This window comes from Meriones unguiculatus, chromosome 18 (assembly GCF_030254825.1).
Source record: "Meriones unguiculatus strain TT.TT164.6M chromosome 18, Bangor_MerUng_6.1, whole genome shotgun sequence".
Classification (NCBI taxonomy): Eukaryota; Metazoa; Chordata; class Mammalia; order Rodentia; family Muridae; genus Meriones; species Meriones unguiculatus.
In genome coordinates this window covers 39,345,763-39,362,614 of record NC_083365.1, presented here as the reverse complement: position 1 = coordinate 39,362,614, position 16,852 = coordinate 39,345,763, and the positions used below count along the sequence as shown (strand labels likewise).

The 16,852-nt window shown below is 46.9% G+C and overlaps 1 protein-coding gene across 2 annotated transcripts in view; it reads right to left on the bottom strand.

The window, feature by feature from the left end:
* Ldlrad3 (low density lipoprotein receptor class A domain containing 3) overlaps window positions 1–16,852 on the bottom strand; it is a 233,982-nt gene that overhangs the window by 148,919 nt on the left and 68,211 nt on the right. Inside the window, exon 2 of one of the 2 annotated variants that reach the window (XM_060371863.1) lies at window positions 10,659–10,805. In XM_060371863.1, coding sequence (XP_060227846.1) covers window positions 10,659–10,805 — 147 coding nt within the window. The remainder of the gene's footprint in view (window positions 1–10,658; window positions 10,806–16,852) is intronic. The other variant, XM_060371864.1, reaches the window with a different exon arrangement.

The window sequence follows — 16,852 nt, the reverse complement described above, 5'->3', positions numbered from 1 at the left end:
TTTTGCAGTTGCAGCCAAGTCCTGGCAACTGGGAGCATGCCCAAATGACAAGGGGCCCAGGTGGACCTGGCCATACTTACTCCAGAGGCACTGGATCGTGAACCCACCCCTCACTATGAACCATTTCATTAGGATTCTCTCATAGGCAGCACCATGCTGATAATAGCAGAGCTTGCTGAAAGTGAGAGGGGAGAGAGATGGCATGAGGCAAATTTAAATGAAAAGTTGATTTAAAAGATGACTATAAGAATGAATCCACACTACTAAGTTCTTGGTTGGTGACAGTACTGGCATTTAAACTGGAAGTTTCATGACAGGTCCCAAAGGACAGCTTCCACCTAGGAGAGATATTGAAAGCTGGGAGAATCTTGGTCATATTCTAGTACATCATGTCCAAATTTCCTGTCATAACCAAAATAGGGCTAGAAAGGCATGGGCAGGGATAGGGGACAGGGATAAGGGCAGAGATATAATACTAATGATTAATAATAGTAAAAAACTGCACAAATTAGGATGTTCTGTGACTATCTAAGGAGCTGGTCTTCTCAGGGTGACATCAAACGGGGTAGGGGTACATGCCTCCCGGTTTTCACTCTAAGCTCCCCTTTCTCTCTATGCTTCCCATAGGAAGCCTTCATCCCAGAGATCAGCTCATCTTCTTCCCTAACCAGAGCCTGGAGTCTTCCATCCCAGCTCAAGAGATGAAGGGCTCCTAGTAGAGAGTCCCTCTTCCCACCTTCCAAGTGGTGGGAGATGGTCCAGCAGGAACTGGAGAACACTTGTTATCAACATGGGGTGCCTTACCTGGGCTGTCCATACCCACCTCTGGGTATCCCATATCACATAGTCTATCTCCAGCATATGGCTCTGGGAAGGAGAGATGCTCATTTTTGTGCCATGTACTGTCTCTCTGAATATCCATGGTGATTTTCAAATCAAACACTTTACCTTCTTTAACTGAGAATCTGAGTAATTATCCAACCTGCCTTTGATGCTTGAAAAAGCACATGGAAACCTGCACTAGAATTTTCTAGCCACAGCAGGGCGTGGTGGCACAAGCCTGTAATCCCAGCACTCAGGGAGGCAGAGGCAGGAGGACTGCTGTGAATTCAAGTCCAGCCTAGTCTACAAAGTGAGTCAAGAACAGCCAAGACTACACAGAGAAACCCTGTCTTGGAAAAAGAAAAAAATCTCTGGCTACCCTAGAGACCTCCTATGACAGGACAGAATCCTGGAGAAAGGAAAGATCGGAAAGTCTATACAGCTAAACATCAGGCAGGTACACAGTGCCCTCACCTTTTTCCTGTATACTCTTACTAGGTCCCGTGCCAGTTTCACAGACAAAGAAGCAGAGGCTTCAAAAAGGTAAGTGGGTAGTCAAGTGCAGGTGAGGAATCTATACCAGAAATGTGACCCCTCTGTAACAGTTCAGTTAGTGCTCATGGTATGCCAGCTGCTGATGGAAGGATGTGAAAGGTTTGGGCTCCATTCTGTCCTCCCAAAATGCCCATGGGAACTGAAAGAACACCGAGGCAGTGTCTTGTCCAGGTAACATAGTTCCAAGGATGGAGCCAGGATTTATTCAACGCTGGGAAATATTCAACACTGTTGGTTGAAACATCAAATACCACCAATCCAAGATGGTGCTAATGGCAGAGCATGCCACTGTTTTATGTGCAACTAAGCACTAAAACACTGTGCTGGTCACTTTAGAACCCCATGTTTTCTAACTCCATCAGGAAGTATGGAGGAGACTATCCATCTCACAACCACAAAGCCACCTTGAAGGCCATCACATGAATAAGAAGTTGACATGCAGGGTAAATGTGAAGTGTAGAGTTTTTGGAAAGTTTGGATTCTAATGTCAAATCTCTCTTTTTCTCTTTCTTTCTTCTTTCTTTCTCTCTTTCTTTCAGAAAGTCTGATAAGCCCAATTTTTTATGCGTGAGCTTCTGATTTATAAAAATTAGCAGCTAAACTGTCCTGAGCAAGGCAAACACTTAAAAGCCTGAACTGGCTGGGACATCCAGTTCCAGCCATCACAGCGTGTAGGCAGGGCTGGAAGGCAGAAAGCTGGTGAGAGTGTGTTTCATTTCTAGCATCCTGCCTACCCATGGCTGAGAAAAGCACAGCTTTGCCAGGCTGTACTGTCACAAGCTAGTATGCTGATTGTCACAGATGTGGAGGAGTCAAGATGCCAGATGATAGAAGAAAGAGTAATACAACCAATTTAAACATATTTATCCTAACCCCCAATGGAGAGCACACTTCAACACTCAGACTTCACATTTCTGGCCTCCAAAACTGTGGCAGAGCACATCTCTGCTGCTTTGAGCCATTCAGTTTGTGATCTTGCATTCTAGAAGTTCTAAGAAACTGATATGCCCAGGGAGTTGGAGAGCACTTTGTCTTTTTTTTACATTGAGACCCTCAAAATTGCTGGCATCTTTTGAAAAAAGAAATCTACCAGGATCTTTTTAGGAAAAGTTGCAAGAGACAAGATTTACAGCAAGCCTGACAACCTGGACTTGTTCTTCTTTAGGTAACTGGCAGGTCCTACCTAGGAATGGGCAATTCTACCATCAGAATTAAGAATCTTTTCTCATGACGGGCTACAAAGATATGAAACACACATAAGGTAGAAAGAGAGGGACACTGCAGCAAGTTTTAAAATGATTTCAAGCCACTGTGAAAGGTGAAAGGTTCCTACATCACAGGTACTGGAGAAGCCTACAGGTGACAAAGCAGAACACGACCACCCAAATCCACTCAGGTGTTAAATGATGCGTGGCTCCAGCAGAATTGAGGACCAATTCCAGATTCACCGAGGCTAAGACTCAGGGAAGAATACAGAGGAAGTATATCCAAACTTCCCTGCTCAGCTCAGCTCCAGTCTGCAAATATTTGTTTTCTTCTCTGTGGCACCAGCTTAGGTATCAGGCTGGCTCCCTGAAGAGCTAAGATGAAGGACATTTCAACATTGGGTGGCTAACGACTACCTCAAACAAAAAGAAGATACTGACCAGGAAGTAAAGCAGTTTCTGTAGCAGAGCCTCTCGCACTGGAGTGTGGAAAGGTGAGGGACCGGAGCATGTGGAGGCAGTGACTGACCACACCATACCGGGCATAATGTCGCCAGCACAACAGGAGAAAGGCCAGGCACAATAGGAGACCTCACACACCTCTGCTTATTTGGAGGTAGACAGTATACTGTTGCCCCAGGAACAATACCTATTGTATAAGACCAGCTCCTTTCTGATAAGCATGCCATGTGATGAATGTTTTCAACAAGCTCTTTGGTGAAGGTGCCTTGATGGTCCCATCTCACAGATGAGGAAGTGGGTACTGAGAAAAGTACAGTAGCACCTAGGGTCTCAGAAGCTGTGAGAATCCAGCACGGTCTGGCCCTGAAGTCCTCATTCTGAACCATAGGATCTATGGTTTCACCTTTGTGATGAAGGAATTTGAGCGTTTAGACATGACTGAGTGACCAGAGATATCTAAAATCAAGCATACACCTAAGTGACTTGAACAGATAAAACCACAGTGAGTCTCTGGGCCACTATAAGGGCCACTTCTGCTGTCAGAGGCTCAGCTCCTTCGGAAGCCGATGGAGTTCAGCGTTTAAGTATGGCTGGCCAGAGTTAAGACCTACAAGAATAGGGGCACTTCACATGTGACATGGTAGATACTCAAGCAGAAACAGAGAGCAGGGCTGAGAGACTGGGCAAGCACGGCAGGCCAGTAAGAGAAGATGCATGTGCGTGGGTTCCAGGCTGGCGCAGAGGAGCGCTAGTGGCTTTAGTGGTCCCCTGGGAAGTAAACTGATCCCTTTCCCAGGGCAGCCATTATCAAGTCCCACAAACGCAGTGAGCTCTGTAAAAAGCTATTCTCTGGAGGCTGCACAGCAGGATCAGGTGGTCATCGGGCCTCATTCCCCCAGATACTCTGGCTAGATGCCCTTCCTCACCTCTGCTCGGCTTCTGGGGAACACTGTCAGCCCTTGGCATTCCCTGCCTGACAGTTGCATCACTCCAACCACTATCCTTGTTTCACACGACATACCTACCTCATTTCTTCACATTTTCTTCTTGGAACACCATTCAGATTGCAACAAGGACTGTCCTTCCCATGGTGTGACCTCATATCAACTCTTCCTATCTGCAGTGACTCCACTTCCATGTTAGGGCGTGTTCTTGGGTACTGGGAGTTAAGATTTGAAAATGCTTATGTTCAAATTATTGAGAAAGCAGAAAGCAGTGCCTGTGAGAATCATCATGTAGGACATGTGCGCGTCTCTAGGTGACAACCTAAAATACAACTCTGATGAGTGCATAGCTGCACCAGCAAACTGGCGTGGCTGTTCCAAGATTCTACAAGCTAAACAGCTTCAACAACAGAAGCTTACTTTTCCATAATTCTGGAGGACTGATGTCCAAAATAAATGTCTGTGCAGAGCTTGTGTTTCTGAGAGCCACGGGGAGACGGGTCCAGGTCTCTCCGTGGTTAGTAGCTGACTTTCTTCCCCCTGTAACTTCACATCATCTTCTGTCTCTTCGGATATGAGTCCAGTTTTTCTCTCTTGGAAGGACTTCAGCTGTGATGGATTAAGGCCCCGCTCTGTGATCTCATTGCAATTCATTTATGTCTTTGTGAGGTTTAATTGTGAACTTCAACTCCACTGGGTTCAGAAATGCCTGAGAGCTCAGTAAAGCACACCTCGGGGGTACATCCTTTGAGGGTGTTTTCAGAGAACATCGGATCATGAGTTCTCTGACTTCGTCAATCGATTGATCCCAAGATGAATTCATAACGAATATGATGTCCTTACTAATGATGATGAAGGACAGGAAGTGAGGCTTAGCTAGAAGAGGTCACTGGGGATGCATCTTAGGGGTTGTATCTTGCCTTGGATCTTCCTGTATTGTCTCCTTCAGCTTCTTGGTGACTGTGATACAAAGTATGTGTCTCCACCATGCCCTCCCCATCATGATGGCTTGAGCCCTCTGAAACAGTGAGCAATAAATGCTTCCTCCCTTTTATGCTGTTTATCAGGTATTTGGTCACAACAGGAAGAAAAAGTAACTAATACATACTGTTAAACTCCATCACCAAATACGGCTGAATCCTGATGCACTGTGCCTTAGGATTTCAACTTTAGAATGTGACAGGTGTCACAATTTGATTGGTGGTTCATGTGGCAATTCTGTTTTGACAAAGCTGAAAGGGAAAACTCCATTCCACTGTAGCCATATCCCACAATTCATTGAGAGGTTGCTGGCCACAGCACCTCAATGGTCACCACCCTGAAGAATGCTGTACACTGCCCATGAACACGCTCCCATTTCCCGATCTTTGCGCAGGTGAAGCCACTAGTAGGTACCCTGGTGAAACGGCTAAATTCCTGTTGAAGCCTGGGAACTCAAACACTGCCCTTCCTTCTGCTTGCTCTCTATCTATGCAAGCTTAGGAAGCAGCTGGTTTGAAAGAAAAGCATTACATGTGGTGCCACCTAGAGGCAGAAGCCTAAGGCAGTGACAAAAAAAAGAAAGGAAGCGCACCCCTCCCCTTACACTTGTGAGTTCCAAGCTTGCTGCTGAAACTATCTCAAGGGCTCAGCATCACAGTAACTCTTTAAGAGGTAGTCTAGTGGGAGGCCTTTAAGACACTGGGGTTGTGTCTCTAAAGGGGATGATGAAACCCAGGCCCTTCCCCCTCGTTCTCTTTCCTGTTTCCTAGTCATGTGGTTTGACTTCATTGCGCGTTCTCCTACCATGATATACTCTCTTCCACAGGCAACAGTGCCAACCGGGTCCTGGATTAAAACCTCCAAAACTGTGTGCCAAAATAAACCTTTCTTTATGAGCCAACTATCTTCTGTATTAATTACAGGAATCTCTGTTAGCTACAACAAGCACAATACAGGTAACATAGAATCCACAAGATCCTACTTAGCCACCTAACATACACCTACAGAGAAAACAAAAAGACCCCTTGGCATCTCTGATAGAGGAAGACTATGGGGTCTTACTTTCTAGACCAAGATGCACGCTTCTGTGTATTGGCTCTGCCTCTGTGACAACAGCTCCTTCCTGGTAAAGCTCCTGTGACAACCTAATGACTCAATAGAAGGTAAAAGGCCTGGTTTCTTAGGTCCCTAGGCCACTCCAGCGTACGCTCACTGTCACCCCCTCACAGGAGGGCTCTCAACGAGAGATTTCATTTTCTTGAAATGTCCCTTTGTCCATTTTATAACCACAAAAAAAAAAAAAATAGATGGAAGATATGGAAGGCAATTTTAATAAAATAATCACTAAGGGCAATCCACTAGCCAAGAACAGAAATATCCTGGAAGGGTATCAAAACAAGTTCCCCCCTCCCAGCCCTAGGCAGGACTCCTCCAGAAGTATTCTGCAGAACAGAACAGTTAAGACCCATGGGCCCTGGTGAGAATTGATTGTAATTCATCAACAGACACCTCACCAGGAAACACAATGGATAGCCAGAGATATAAGCACTCTACCTTGTTAATTAAAAAAAAAATTAAAAATGTAAAATACAGGAACTGCTCTCAACTCTTAACCAGGAAAAGAGAATTTGTTTTAAAGATATTATTCAATGCTGCCAAGACTAGAATAAGCCTCAGACTACACTCCTGGCCAGTGAAAGCAAACCGGTGCAGACCTTTGGCAAAACAAGTGGGCAGCATGTAAGCAGAGGCAGGAAAAGCTCCCACCCTTCTGCACAGTCACTTAATTTCTGAGAATCCAGTCCAAGAAAATGGGGAGAAAGTCACACCCACTATCTCTCAATGCTGAAGACTCTACAGTGGCGGAAAGCTGAACAGTGTTAGCACAGAGAGATGAAGGTGAAGCCCTTGAGCAGATGTTTGCCTGACACACATGGAGCCCTGGGTTCAATCCGAAGCAGCACAAAAAAAACAAACAAACAAACAAAAAAAAAACAACCAAGAGTGAGAAATAATAACACAATCAATAATATGATAGCAAATTAGTGGATTACTATTAGGCATTAAAATGATAGAGAAATATGGAAAAGCAAGAAGATGACAGCATGATACAAGGTTACATGGAAATTTTTGAAATGAAAAACAGGCCTTCTCCATCAGTCCACTTGGGAATGGCCTTGTCCACCTGGGAGAAGGCCTCAGTGAAAGCTGAGTGCATGTAACAGGGACAGGCTCTGATGTTCTTTTGTCCTCCTCCTCTTGCCCTAAATTTTTACAATATGGGATGTTTTTAACCTTTATGATATAATTTCTTCTTATTTTCCACAATGTCTTGCCTCAGCAGAGGAAAGAGAGCTGCTCACATATCACAGACCACCCTGAGACCCATCTCCAGGCTCCCCGTGCCCTTTCAAAAGGGCAAGGATTCGCAAGCTCCTTTCTGTCATACTATCTTCTCAATGCCAAAGCACCACAGACAGCTTGACGCCGTGACCTCTCCGGGGACCCCTCACTCTCCTTCCCAGAGGCAGACAGTTGTTTCAAAGAAACTTCTTTCCATGGAGATGGCCCAGGTTCTACGCTTGCTGCTCCCAGAGAGAGCAAATTGTTCTCCTTAGCCCTCAGTCCCATGCCACTGGCTCAGGCTGAACCCACCATTCATCCTGCCACCCACATAGGAAGTTTCTCCAGTGATTCTAAACACGGGGATGAACAGAAAACTGAAAAACAGAACAGGGTGGGAGAGATGGCTCAGTGGTTATGAGCATGTGCTGCTCTTTGAGATGGGCCTGAGTTTAGTTGCCAGCATCCGTGTCAGATGACTCACAACCATCTAGCTCCAGCACCAGGGTAGCTTACGGCCTGTGAGGGCACCTGTAGCTAAGGGCACTACATCCACCTGTAGAATATACACCTGCACAGAATTAAAAACAGGAAAAATAAATAAATATTTTTTTTTAAGTAAAGGACATGCAATAGAGCATGGTGGCTAAGTCGAAGTGTATGTGTTTTCACAATACAACTATTATACACACAGAAACACAGCTAATGTCAAAAAGAAAAGGCAAGGTGTGGGCTTGGGAGATTCCTCAATGGTTCAAGTTCTTGCCATGCAAACATGAGGACTGGAGTTCAGACCTCTCTTAGCCAGTTACTCCAGAGACAAGGATAGCCCAGAGCAAGCTAGCTATAAAACTAGCCATATTGGTACTGTAGGCTTAACTAAGACAGCCTGCCTCTATGGAGAGGATGAAAGAGTAATAGGGGATTCCAACATCAATCTCAGGCCTGCACATGCACACATACATACATGCCACACACATATGAAAATGGGGGAAGGAAAAGAAAGCCACACAATCACACCCTTATGACAACTATTTGACATAGTTAGTGCAGACTGCCCAGTACTGTGTTCATAAGCCACTTACAAGCACACTGTGGGTGCTTACAAACCACACAGGCAGTATAGCTGTGCTTTCAGCACACACACCAAGACATCACCACAGCAAACACACCTACCATGACATCACCATGGCATCCACACACACCAAGACATCACCATGGTGCTCAAAATTAGAAGGCTTCCTGCTCCCATTGGAAGAGGACAAAACTGGGCTTCTCTCTAGGTAAAGAACTTTCTTTAATGCCACCAGTGGATTCTGTGTTAGAATAGTCTAGAAACATTTCTAAGATGATATACTCTCCTAAGGACGCAAGAGAATGATGATGTTTGAGGCTGGATGGTTTTCACACTCACTGGATGATCTCACACTCATCTCCCTGACTGGAGAAGATTAAAAAAGAGAGGGAAACTGAAAGCTCAGTTTCTCTTAGACAAGGGACTTTCCCCTTCCCTTTACTGTCTAAACTTTCAAAAGCTTGTTTTTTTTTCCATTTAAAGTAAAAAGTTGGGTGGGCAATGTGTTTGTAGGTAATTTTTAAAAATGTAATTATGTCTGGACCAAAAGACTAAGCAAATGCCTGTTGGGTCTCTAACACACTTGGGGAATAGGATGGAGGACAGCCAAGAATGAGACTACTCCAAACCAAACCAAACAGCTCCAGGCAGCTGGGGCACAACCCCTGCTTAAAACATTCTCTCTCCACAGCTCGTCCCAGTGTTTCATGAATTCTCACACGCTAGACTGTACCCACAGACGACAGAGACTTTGAGAGAAGTCAGCAGTGTCGAACAGCCACTTCTAACGGAGGTGGGGCTGGACTAGCTGCTAATCCTGTATTCCTTTATGCACTCGTGGGCCAAACATCGCCAGCTAATGACAGTCTGTGTCTATTGCTGTTCAAAGGCACACGGTGTCCTGAAATGGTAACTCTATATTCTTATAGGGTGTTTAATGCTCCTCAAAGCTGGGCCAATGACAGGGCTCACACATTCTATCACACTTGAAACTCAATTTAAAAATGTTAAATTTCTACAAGTTTTAAAGTTAAGCTAGGAGAAAGGAAACAGCCGAGAAGACCTAATACTTAAAAAAAAAAAAGTTTAAGTGAAAAAGAAAAATAATAAATAATAATAATAATAAGGAATGTTTTAGTAATAGCAATTTGAGGAGAAAAATTGCATATAACAAAATTTAATACAGCCTCCAAGTGTCCCCAGTTTTCTCCTCCCCAAACCTCTGAAGAGCGTTAAGCAGGCATGGAGGACGCTGTAGCCATGCTGGGTGAGAGGCCAGGCTCAGACTGGGCAGCATGTCTTCAGAGCACACTATTAGGGAGTGCGCATCAGGATGGTGTGGGTGGCTCCAGACTGCGTGTTCCCAGGGCCACGGCTGACTTAGAGCCAGAAGAGGAGTCCTCCCAACAAGAACACCACATGGCCTGGCTCCCAAGGCCTATGAAAGGAGCTGAGGTGTATGGCTCCACGGCAGTTGCCCATCAGATGAGTCAGGGCCATGCCTCCTGATGTTGGCTACCTGCCAGGCTGCCAGAAAGAAGATGTAGAGCCAAGCTGGTCTATGTGCAAGCTCGCTATGCAGAGACCAACACAGGAGAAGAAGAAAGGACTCTTCCGGGCAGGAAGGATGATCGCTGGATATCCCAGCCCCTCCACTGTCCCAGGTGCCTTCTCTGCTGTAGATTATCCCCAACCCAGATCTTATACATGTCTCAGGAGCACAAAATGGACAAGAGTTTAAAGAAGGAGGTGGAGTAGAGAGGACCATGGAGACCAAAGCATGCTGGTACCCACTGAAAAAGATGTTCCAGGGGAGGCCCAGGTTGTGACTATCTACAGAGAAAAGGAGGTAAGGAAACACAGGGACTTGTGCTGAGTGTCCACTGGGTAAAGTACACTGGCAGAACACTAACCCTCACAGAATCAGATAACTCTACCACACAGTCACAGACACTCTCCAGCCCTTGACCAAGGCAACCAGATATGTTCCTTGCTGACTGAGAGGCACCACAGAACAGAGTGCCTGGGATTCTAAGGGTGAGAATCCCATACCTAGAGACTGATGGGAGTCTCTTTTGCTCACCCAAGGAAGGGCTCCTCTTCCATACAACACTTCTACCCAGACCACACTGCTCCAAGACAGAGGGAACACTGGCCCACCAGGTCATAGCAAACTGAGGACACAAGCTCCAAGCCAGACCGGACCTCCTGCTGTTGGCCTGGAATTCCACCCTTCTCCACCCCTGCCCACAACCACAGGCAGCCACTCACGGCATTCCTTCTCGTCACTCTTGTCGAAGCAGTCAGGCAGCCCGTCACACTGCCAGGCACCCGGAATGCACCGCCCGTTGCTGCACATGAAGTTACCTGGGATGTTGCACTCGTTGGTGAAGTTGTTCCCAGGGAGCAGCTGGCTCTCTGGAAGAGAGAGAGAAAGAATGGGTGGTCAAGCACAATGACCAAAGCCAAAGGCTTGGGCCCTGGCCTACCTGGAAAGACTGGGGTTCAGCCCAGGTGAGGCCTCTACAGGGTATCTTTGCTTTTCTGGGTCTGTTTCCTCGCCTATGAGATGTACTTAGATGTTGGCCCACCTCAGTGCAGAGATGCTGAAGGCACTAGCTAGAGCAAAGCGAAGGAAGCATTCTGTGTCTAGCATTAACTAACAGGCACTCAACTCTCTCATGAAGATCTGTGAGAAGGTGTCTAAGGAGATGATGGCTCAGTTGTTAAGAACACTTGTGACTCTTCCAGAGCACTAGAGTTTGGTTCCCAGTACCCACATCTGGAAGCTCACAACTGACTGTAACTCCAGCTCATAACTGCCTGTGGCTCTCTCTCCTGACTTCCATGAATATCTGCACACACACACACACACACACACACACACACACACACACACACTATTGTTGAGAAAACCCGAATGGTCTTTTCTACCGAGAAGCAACAGCTAAAAATTAAAGCTCCAAATAGAAGCAATGGACCTCAAATAACCCCAACGCTGTGAGCCTTCCAGGCCTCAGATCCACAGTACTCTGCAATCACAGCGTCCATGAAGTGGGTCAAGTTGCCAAGAATACCAGGAGATCATTTCCCCCCAGGAAATAGCATCTACAAATTGATCTACAAATCAATCTCGCTGATGCTGTATGGACAGAAAAGGCCAAGATGAAACCTGTACTCAGGACTGCTAGCCCCCAGGAGGCTACACCGATCACTACACTATCCAAGACTTACTGGAGGGTTAGAACCAAGTCCCGGGGTTCAGGTTCAAGTCCACTGAACAATCATAAAATACCAAGGGCCCTACCCAGCACCGCCCGTAGGCAGGAAATTAAACAGAGACCTAATTATAGCAGGTAAGGGAAGATACCTTCCCTCATCCACCTTAAACCTTGGGGGTGGATTTTTCAGAGAGCCAAGATCTGATGTCAGACAGAACTGAGCCGATGTGATCAAAGGCTTGGAGATAAGAAGCCACCAAGAAATAAAATGGTGTTCGGGGAAAAGGAGAAAAAAAACAGCCCGCCAGCGCACTACAGCTCTAACCCCCTCGAGTCATTCAGCAAACGTTTACTAAGCCTTTATGACCAAACACTTGTGCCATGAAGGAAAGACCTAACGCTAGGGCGGTTTCCTCCAGGGCTGGAAATGGACACATCACACTACATACTCACTGACACTAGGTGTTAGGAGCATGGCCTTCTAGAACTGCCTAGCGGTAACAAGATAGGAAGACTCACCATTTCCTTCACAAGCTTTGCTGAAGGAAGTAGCTCCAGATTAGTGCTCAGATCCCGCCTCACACACATCACCTCTTATATCACTGTGCACCTTCCCCTAGAACATCCTTCATGCCACAGGGTCTCCTGTTAAATAAAGTGGCTGTTCACCTGCTAGCATCACTTCCTCTGTTGCCTTCTCTCTGTGAAGTGTTACCCAGCTCTTCCATGCACAGAGAAGCCCTGGCTGACCTGGAACTCCCTAGATAGACCAGACTGTCCTTGAACCCAGAGATCTGCCTGCCTCTGCCCAGCAAGTACAACACCTATCACCCAAGAGTAATGCTACTTTTGAAGTGGTATGAAAAGTTCTTTCATAACTAGAACAAGCAAGCAGGAACCGATGGGAAGGGACACAGCCAGGGGTTAGCAGTTCCAAACAAGCCCTTGTGCCACAGATAGCCCCTTGGAGACTATCTGCTACCCAAGACTCAATTAGCTACACACATACACACTACCCTTCAGAAATGAGTCTTCATAGTCCATTCCAAGAGGGAAGCTACAGCAAAAGGTTCCACTCAGGCCAAATACATCCCAACCCTATCCCTTGTTCACTGTATCTGCCCCACACTTGGCCATTCCCTAGGACTCTAGTCCAAGCAGCTACCATCCCCATGGGGATCACCAGTGGCTACAACTTACAACCCGGCCTCTTGTCTCACAGCTTATTCTCCCAGGTCTCAATCTGTCTTCTGGCCAGAATAATATTCCTAACTAGCACACAGACCATGACACTTTCTTACTTTTAAAAGCCAGTGAATGGGGAGCTGGGGAGCTGGCTCAGTTGGTAAAGTACTTGCCACTGAGGATCAATTTGATCCTCAGAATCCACATTAAAAAAAAAAAAAATCACAGAGACTGACACATGATTCCAAGGGAAGTGGAAATAGGCGCATCCGTGAGGCTTCCTGGCAAGACAACCTGGCCTACTTGGCAAGTTCCAGGCTAATGAGAGACCCTGTTTCAAAAAACAAAATGGACAGAACGCGTAAAGCAACAGCCTTCACTCTGACATTCATTAACACACATGCATGTAGAGCCCTCCACACACACACAAATACATAGACATCTGTGCACTTCCACAGACACGGGAACACAAACATCCACACAGGCGCACATGCACACACACAGGCACTGACTAGCTCCCCACTGTTCTTCATTTAGAATTCAAGACAATCAAGAAAGAATCTAAGAAGGAAGTGGCAATTTCAGTGGAGATTGATACAACATAAAAGCCTGCAGATCTAGAGAGCGGGTGTCAACGACCTGACGAGGGGAGTCACGGGTCAGAAACAGAAGACTTGCCGCTCTGACTGGTAGGAGTTACAAACACGCCCTGCGCTACCATCTCTCCATCCTGCCACCCAGTTCATCAGGATGTTCCATTCTGCCAAGCACAGACTCAATATATGACTTTCCCTGAAGGCAACTACACAAGTCACCCCTAACCCTGAGAAGAATGAGCAGTGACTTCATTATCTCCAGGAAGAAATCCGGATGCCCACGGGGAGGAACCAGATAGCAGCCCCTGCTGGATTCTAGCCAGACTCTACAAGCTCTGCCCAGAACCTCCACACCCCTACCCTCCACCCCCATACATGCACTCCAGCTGTTCAAGAACAACTGCTCAGGGCTTTCCTCAGGGCTGCGGAATGCAGAGCTGTCACTCGGTTCTGCTGGAAATCACTTAGACGCGCTTTTGTGGAGCTAACTCCCTCGAAGACAACTCCCCCCTGGAAAAGTCACTACAACTGTGAAATCTTGTTCTGATAAACAGATTTCCGGAACCAGAAAATTGGCCAGATTAGATTCCAGAGAGCTCGCTCGGAGCATCAATAAGGCTGGCAACACACAGACCTGATGAATGGCTGGGAAGGTTCAGAGACTACTTATCCCATCCGTTACACACAAATGTCCTGCCAGTCCCAGGACACCCTGCCTGATGGACACAACACACACATGCTCCATGCTCTTCTGAGTTCCCTTAGGCACCCCCCCCACCGCCTTAGGAAAGTGACATCATCAAATGTAAGAACAGATGAAGAAACCAAAGCAAGAAAAGGTCGTCCTGCTGATTATGTCTTTCAAACATCCTTCAAGCCCAGGACAGCTGCCTAGTGGCTCTCGAGTCATTCATTATCTTTGGTTCCCTTTTGAACCAGCAGACTGCACAGTGAAGAATTTTGCGGGAACCTAAGTCAGGGCCTGGAGATAATTTTCTCTTGTCATGACTAGCGGTAAGGTACTACTGCCATTTAGCATGTATAAAGGCCAGAGAGGTACCTTTGCATGGAAAGGTCTCAGGCTTAAAAAACAAACAAATAAACAAACAAACCACAAGCACACAGCTCTGCTGTTAGGAATGGCAGGTGTACTGTGGTACATTTCTCCTACTCTGCCCCCCCACTGAGACACCACAGCACAGAATCATCTGGCTTGACATGTCAATAGTGCTGAGGTAGAGAAATACCTGCTACTCAGCAGTTCTCATGCCCTCCAGTTGCATCTCTTCATACCGAGTGAGCTTTTTCAATGCAGCTGACAGTGTCTCTGTGCCCTCCAGACAAATCTGCACTCTTGCCACTCGGTTTGGAGAGAGCCCGGTGTAATCCTGCCTCTGAAGCCTCTGCAACTTCCTAAAGGTCCAGAACCAGCGTCTGGACCACATGGGTGTCGTCATTCCTGCCCCTGGGCTTCCAAACATGTGGCAGACTGACCTTGCAGAGTGCTCATCCCGTCTTCTCCCTCGTTTTGGGGGCTGGATTGTATCCCCCCAAAATGTTATGTTGTGGGCCAAATGTTGGTGTCTCATAATGCATTTGGCTTTAAAGAGGTGATACATGAAAATCAGGCTGTTAGAGCAAGCCCTAATTCAAAACAACTGGTAGCCTCACTGCAAGAGGAAATTAGGGCACAGACACATGCGGAGGAGACAACTTGAAGACACAGAGAGAAGGCAGTAAATCAAGCAGTGGGGACTGAAAAGGAACCAACCCTGCTGACAGCTTCATCTCAGATCTCCCTGGCTGTGAGACAAGCACTCTCTGACATTCAAGCCACACAACCTTACTGGAAATCTAGTCCAATAGGCTAGCCTCCTCCTGCTCAATCTTCGACCCCAACGTAAGTCATCAAATCTGAGAACCAGTCCAGGCACCCAGCCTGGTGCTGGTCCTTCTGTCAATCCCTCTGCTCCTGTCCTCTGCTTCCCTTAATCCCAGCCTGTGCGGGTGGTTGCCTCTAGACTGAAGTTCCTGCTAGGCAGAATGCTCCCCACCCTCCCCCACACACACCACCCAGGGACACAGGCTCTGTTCTGCTCAGCTCTGCATACAGGCATCTACCATTCCCAGATTTCCCGTAAGTATCTCTGGCAACTCAAGAAGAAAACCAGGCATGGCATTAGTACCTTAATCCCCATCCCTGAACTGCCCCATCAACCTTTACCCCATTTCCCTAGCACATGGGTGGGACCTGTGCATACATCGTTAAAATAAGGAATAGAGGGAACCTGGACCAGGACAAGTAGATCACTACCCTGTCTGCTTAAAAGGAGGTTAGAAAGCCTTTCAGTTCAACAGCCAGGCTTTCCAGGGGCAGCAATATTTATCCCATCTCAGTGTCTTGGAACATATTTAAATTAAAAAACATGACCAGCATTAGCACAAAGTTGGCTTTCTCCTCTCTTCTCTTTTTTGAATTAAGCCAAAGAATCAAAAGGAGTTGTCTGCTTCCACTGCAGAACATCACTTAACTGAAAATAACTACACCATCTGTGCAAGAATCGAAAAGTAAAAGCCAAGACCTTCCTTGTCAGGCAAAAGGCAGCAGCCACTGCTAAGCTTCTTCCAGGGCCACTGGCCCACAACTCTCACTTGATGTAGGGAACAAAACTGGGGCCACTAGAAACTCCATCCAGGGCAACGTGTGCTGTGATCACCCAGAAAACTCAGGCACGGACACTGACTTTCCCAGCTGAGAAATGGGAATTTCATTCTGACGGCTGGTGTCCTTTGGCGTTTTCCCTTGCTCTCCACTCGGCCTCCCGCCCCAGCAGCCTCCCTCCCATCACGGTGCAGTCTGAATGGACATCTGCAAACAATCAGCAGGCTCCATTTTCTGATTTCTGCCCAGTGGCCTTTCATTCTCCCGTTTCACTTCCTGCTAGTCTAGATCTGCGGGCGCCGTTGACCAGAACAAGACGCACAAACTCAAGCGGGCAGCACACATGCAACTTAACATTCAGGCTTGCAGACCTGACAGTTGCCCCTACCGTGTCACCAAAAAGCCAAATAGACGTCCCCCACTTCCGGGTGCCAGGGGAGTTCAGGGGGCCCTCTTTTCTCAGCGACTCACTGCTTGAGATGTGCACACACATACACATGCCCTCACCTACAGAATGTTCAGGCCACCTAGTGAGCACGTCTTGGGTGATTTGTTTACAGGCATACCTAGGACATGTCTGAAGAGCCCTTCCACACTGCACTGTTCCCAGGTGGTATGAGCATTAAACAGACCCTCGGACATCTGTCCTGTGTATTTTTCCAAAAGCCATTTCCAAAAGTCCTCATCACAAAATGTCTTCCTGTTCAAGCTTGGATATGGGAGCATCTGGCTGTCACCAAGAAGGCAACAGTTACACAAGGATGTCTGGGTCTGGCCTGGCTCCAGGCACCTGAGCTTAGC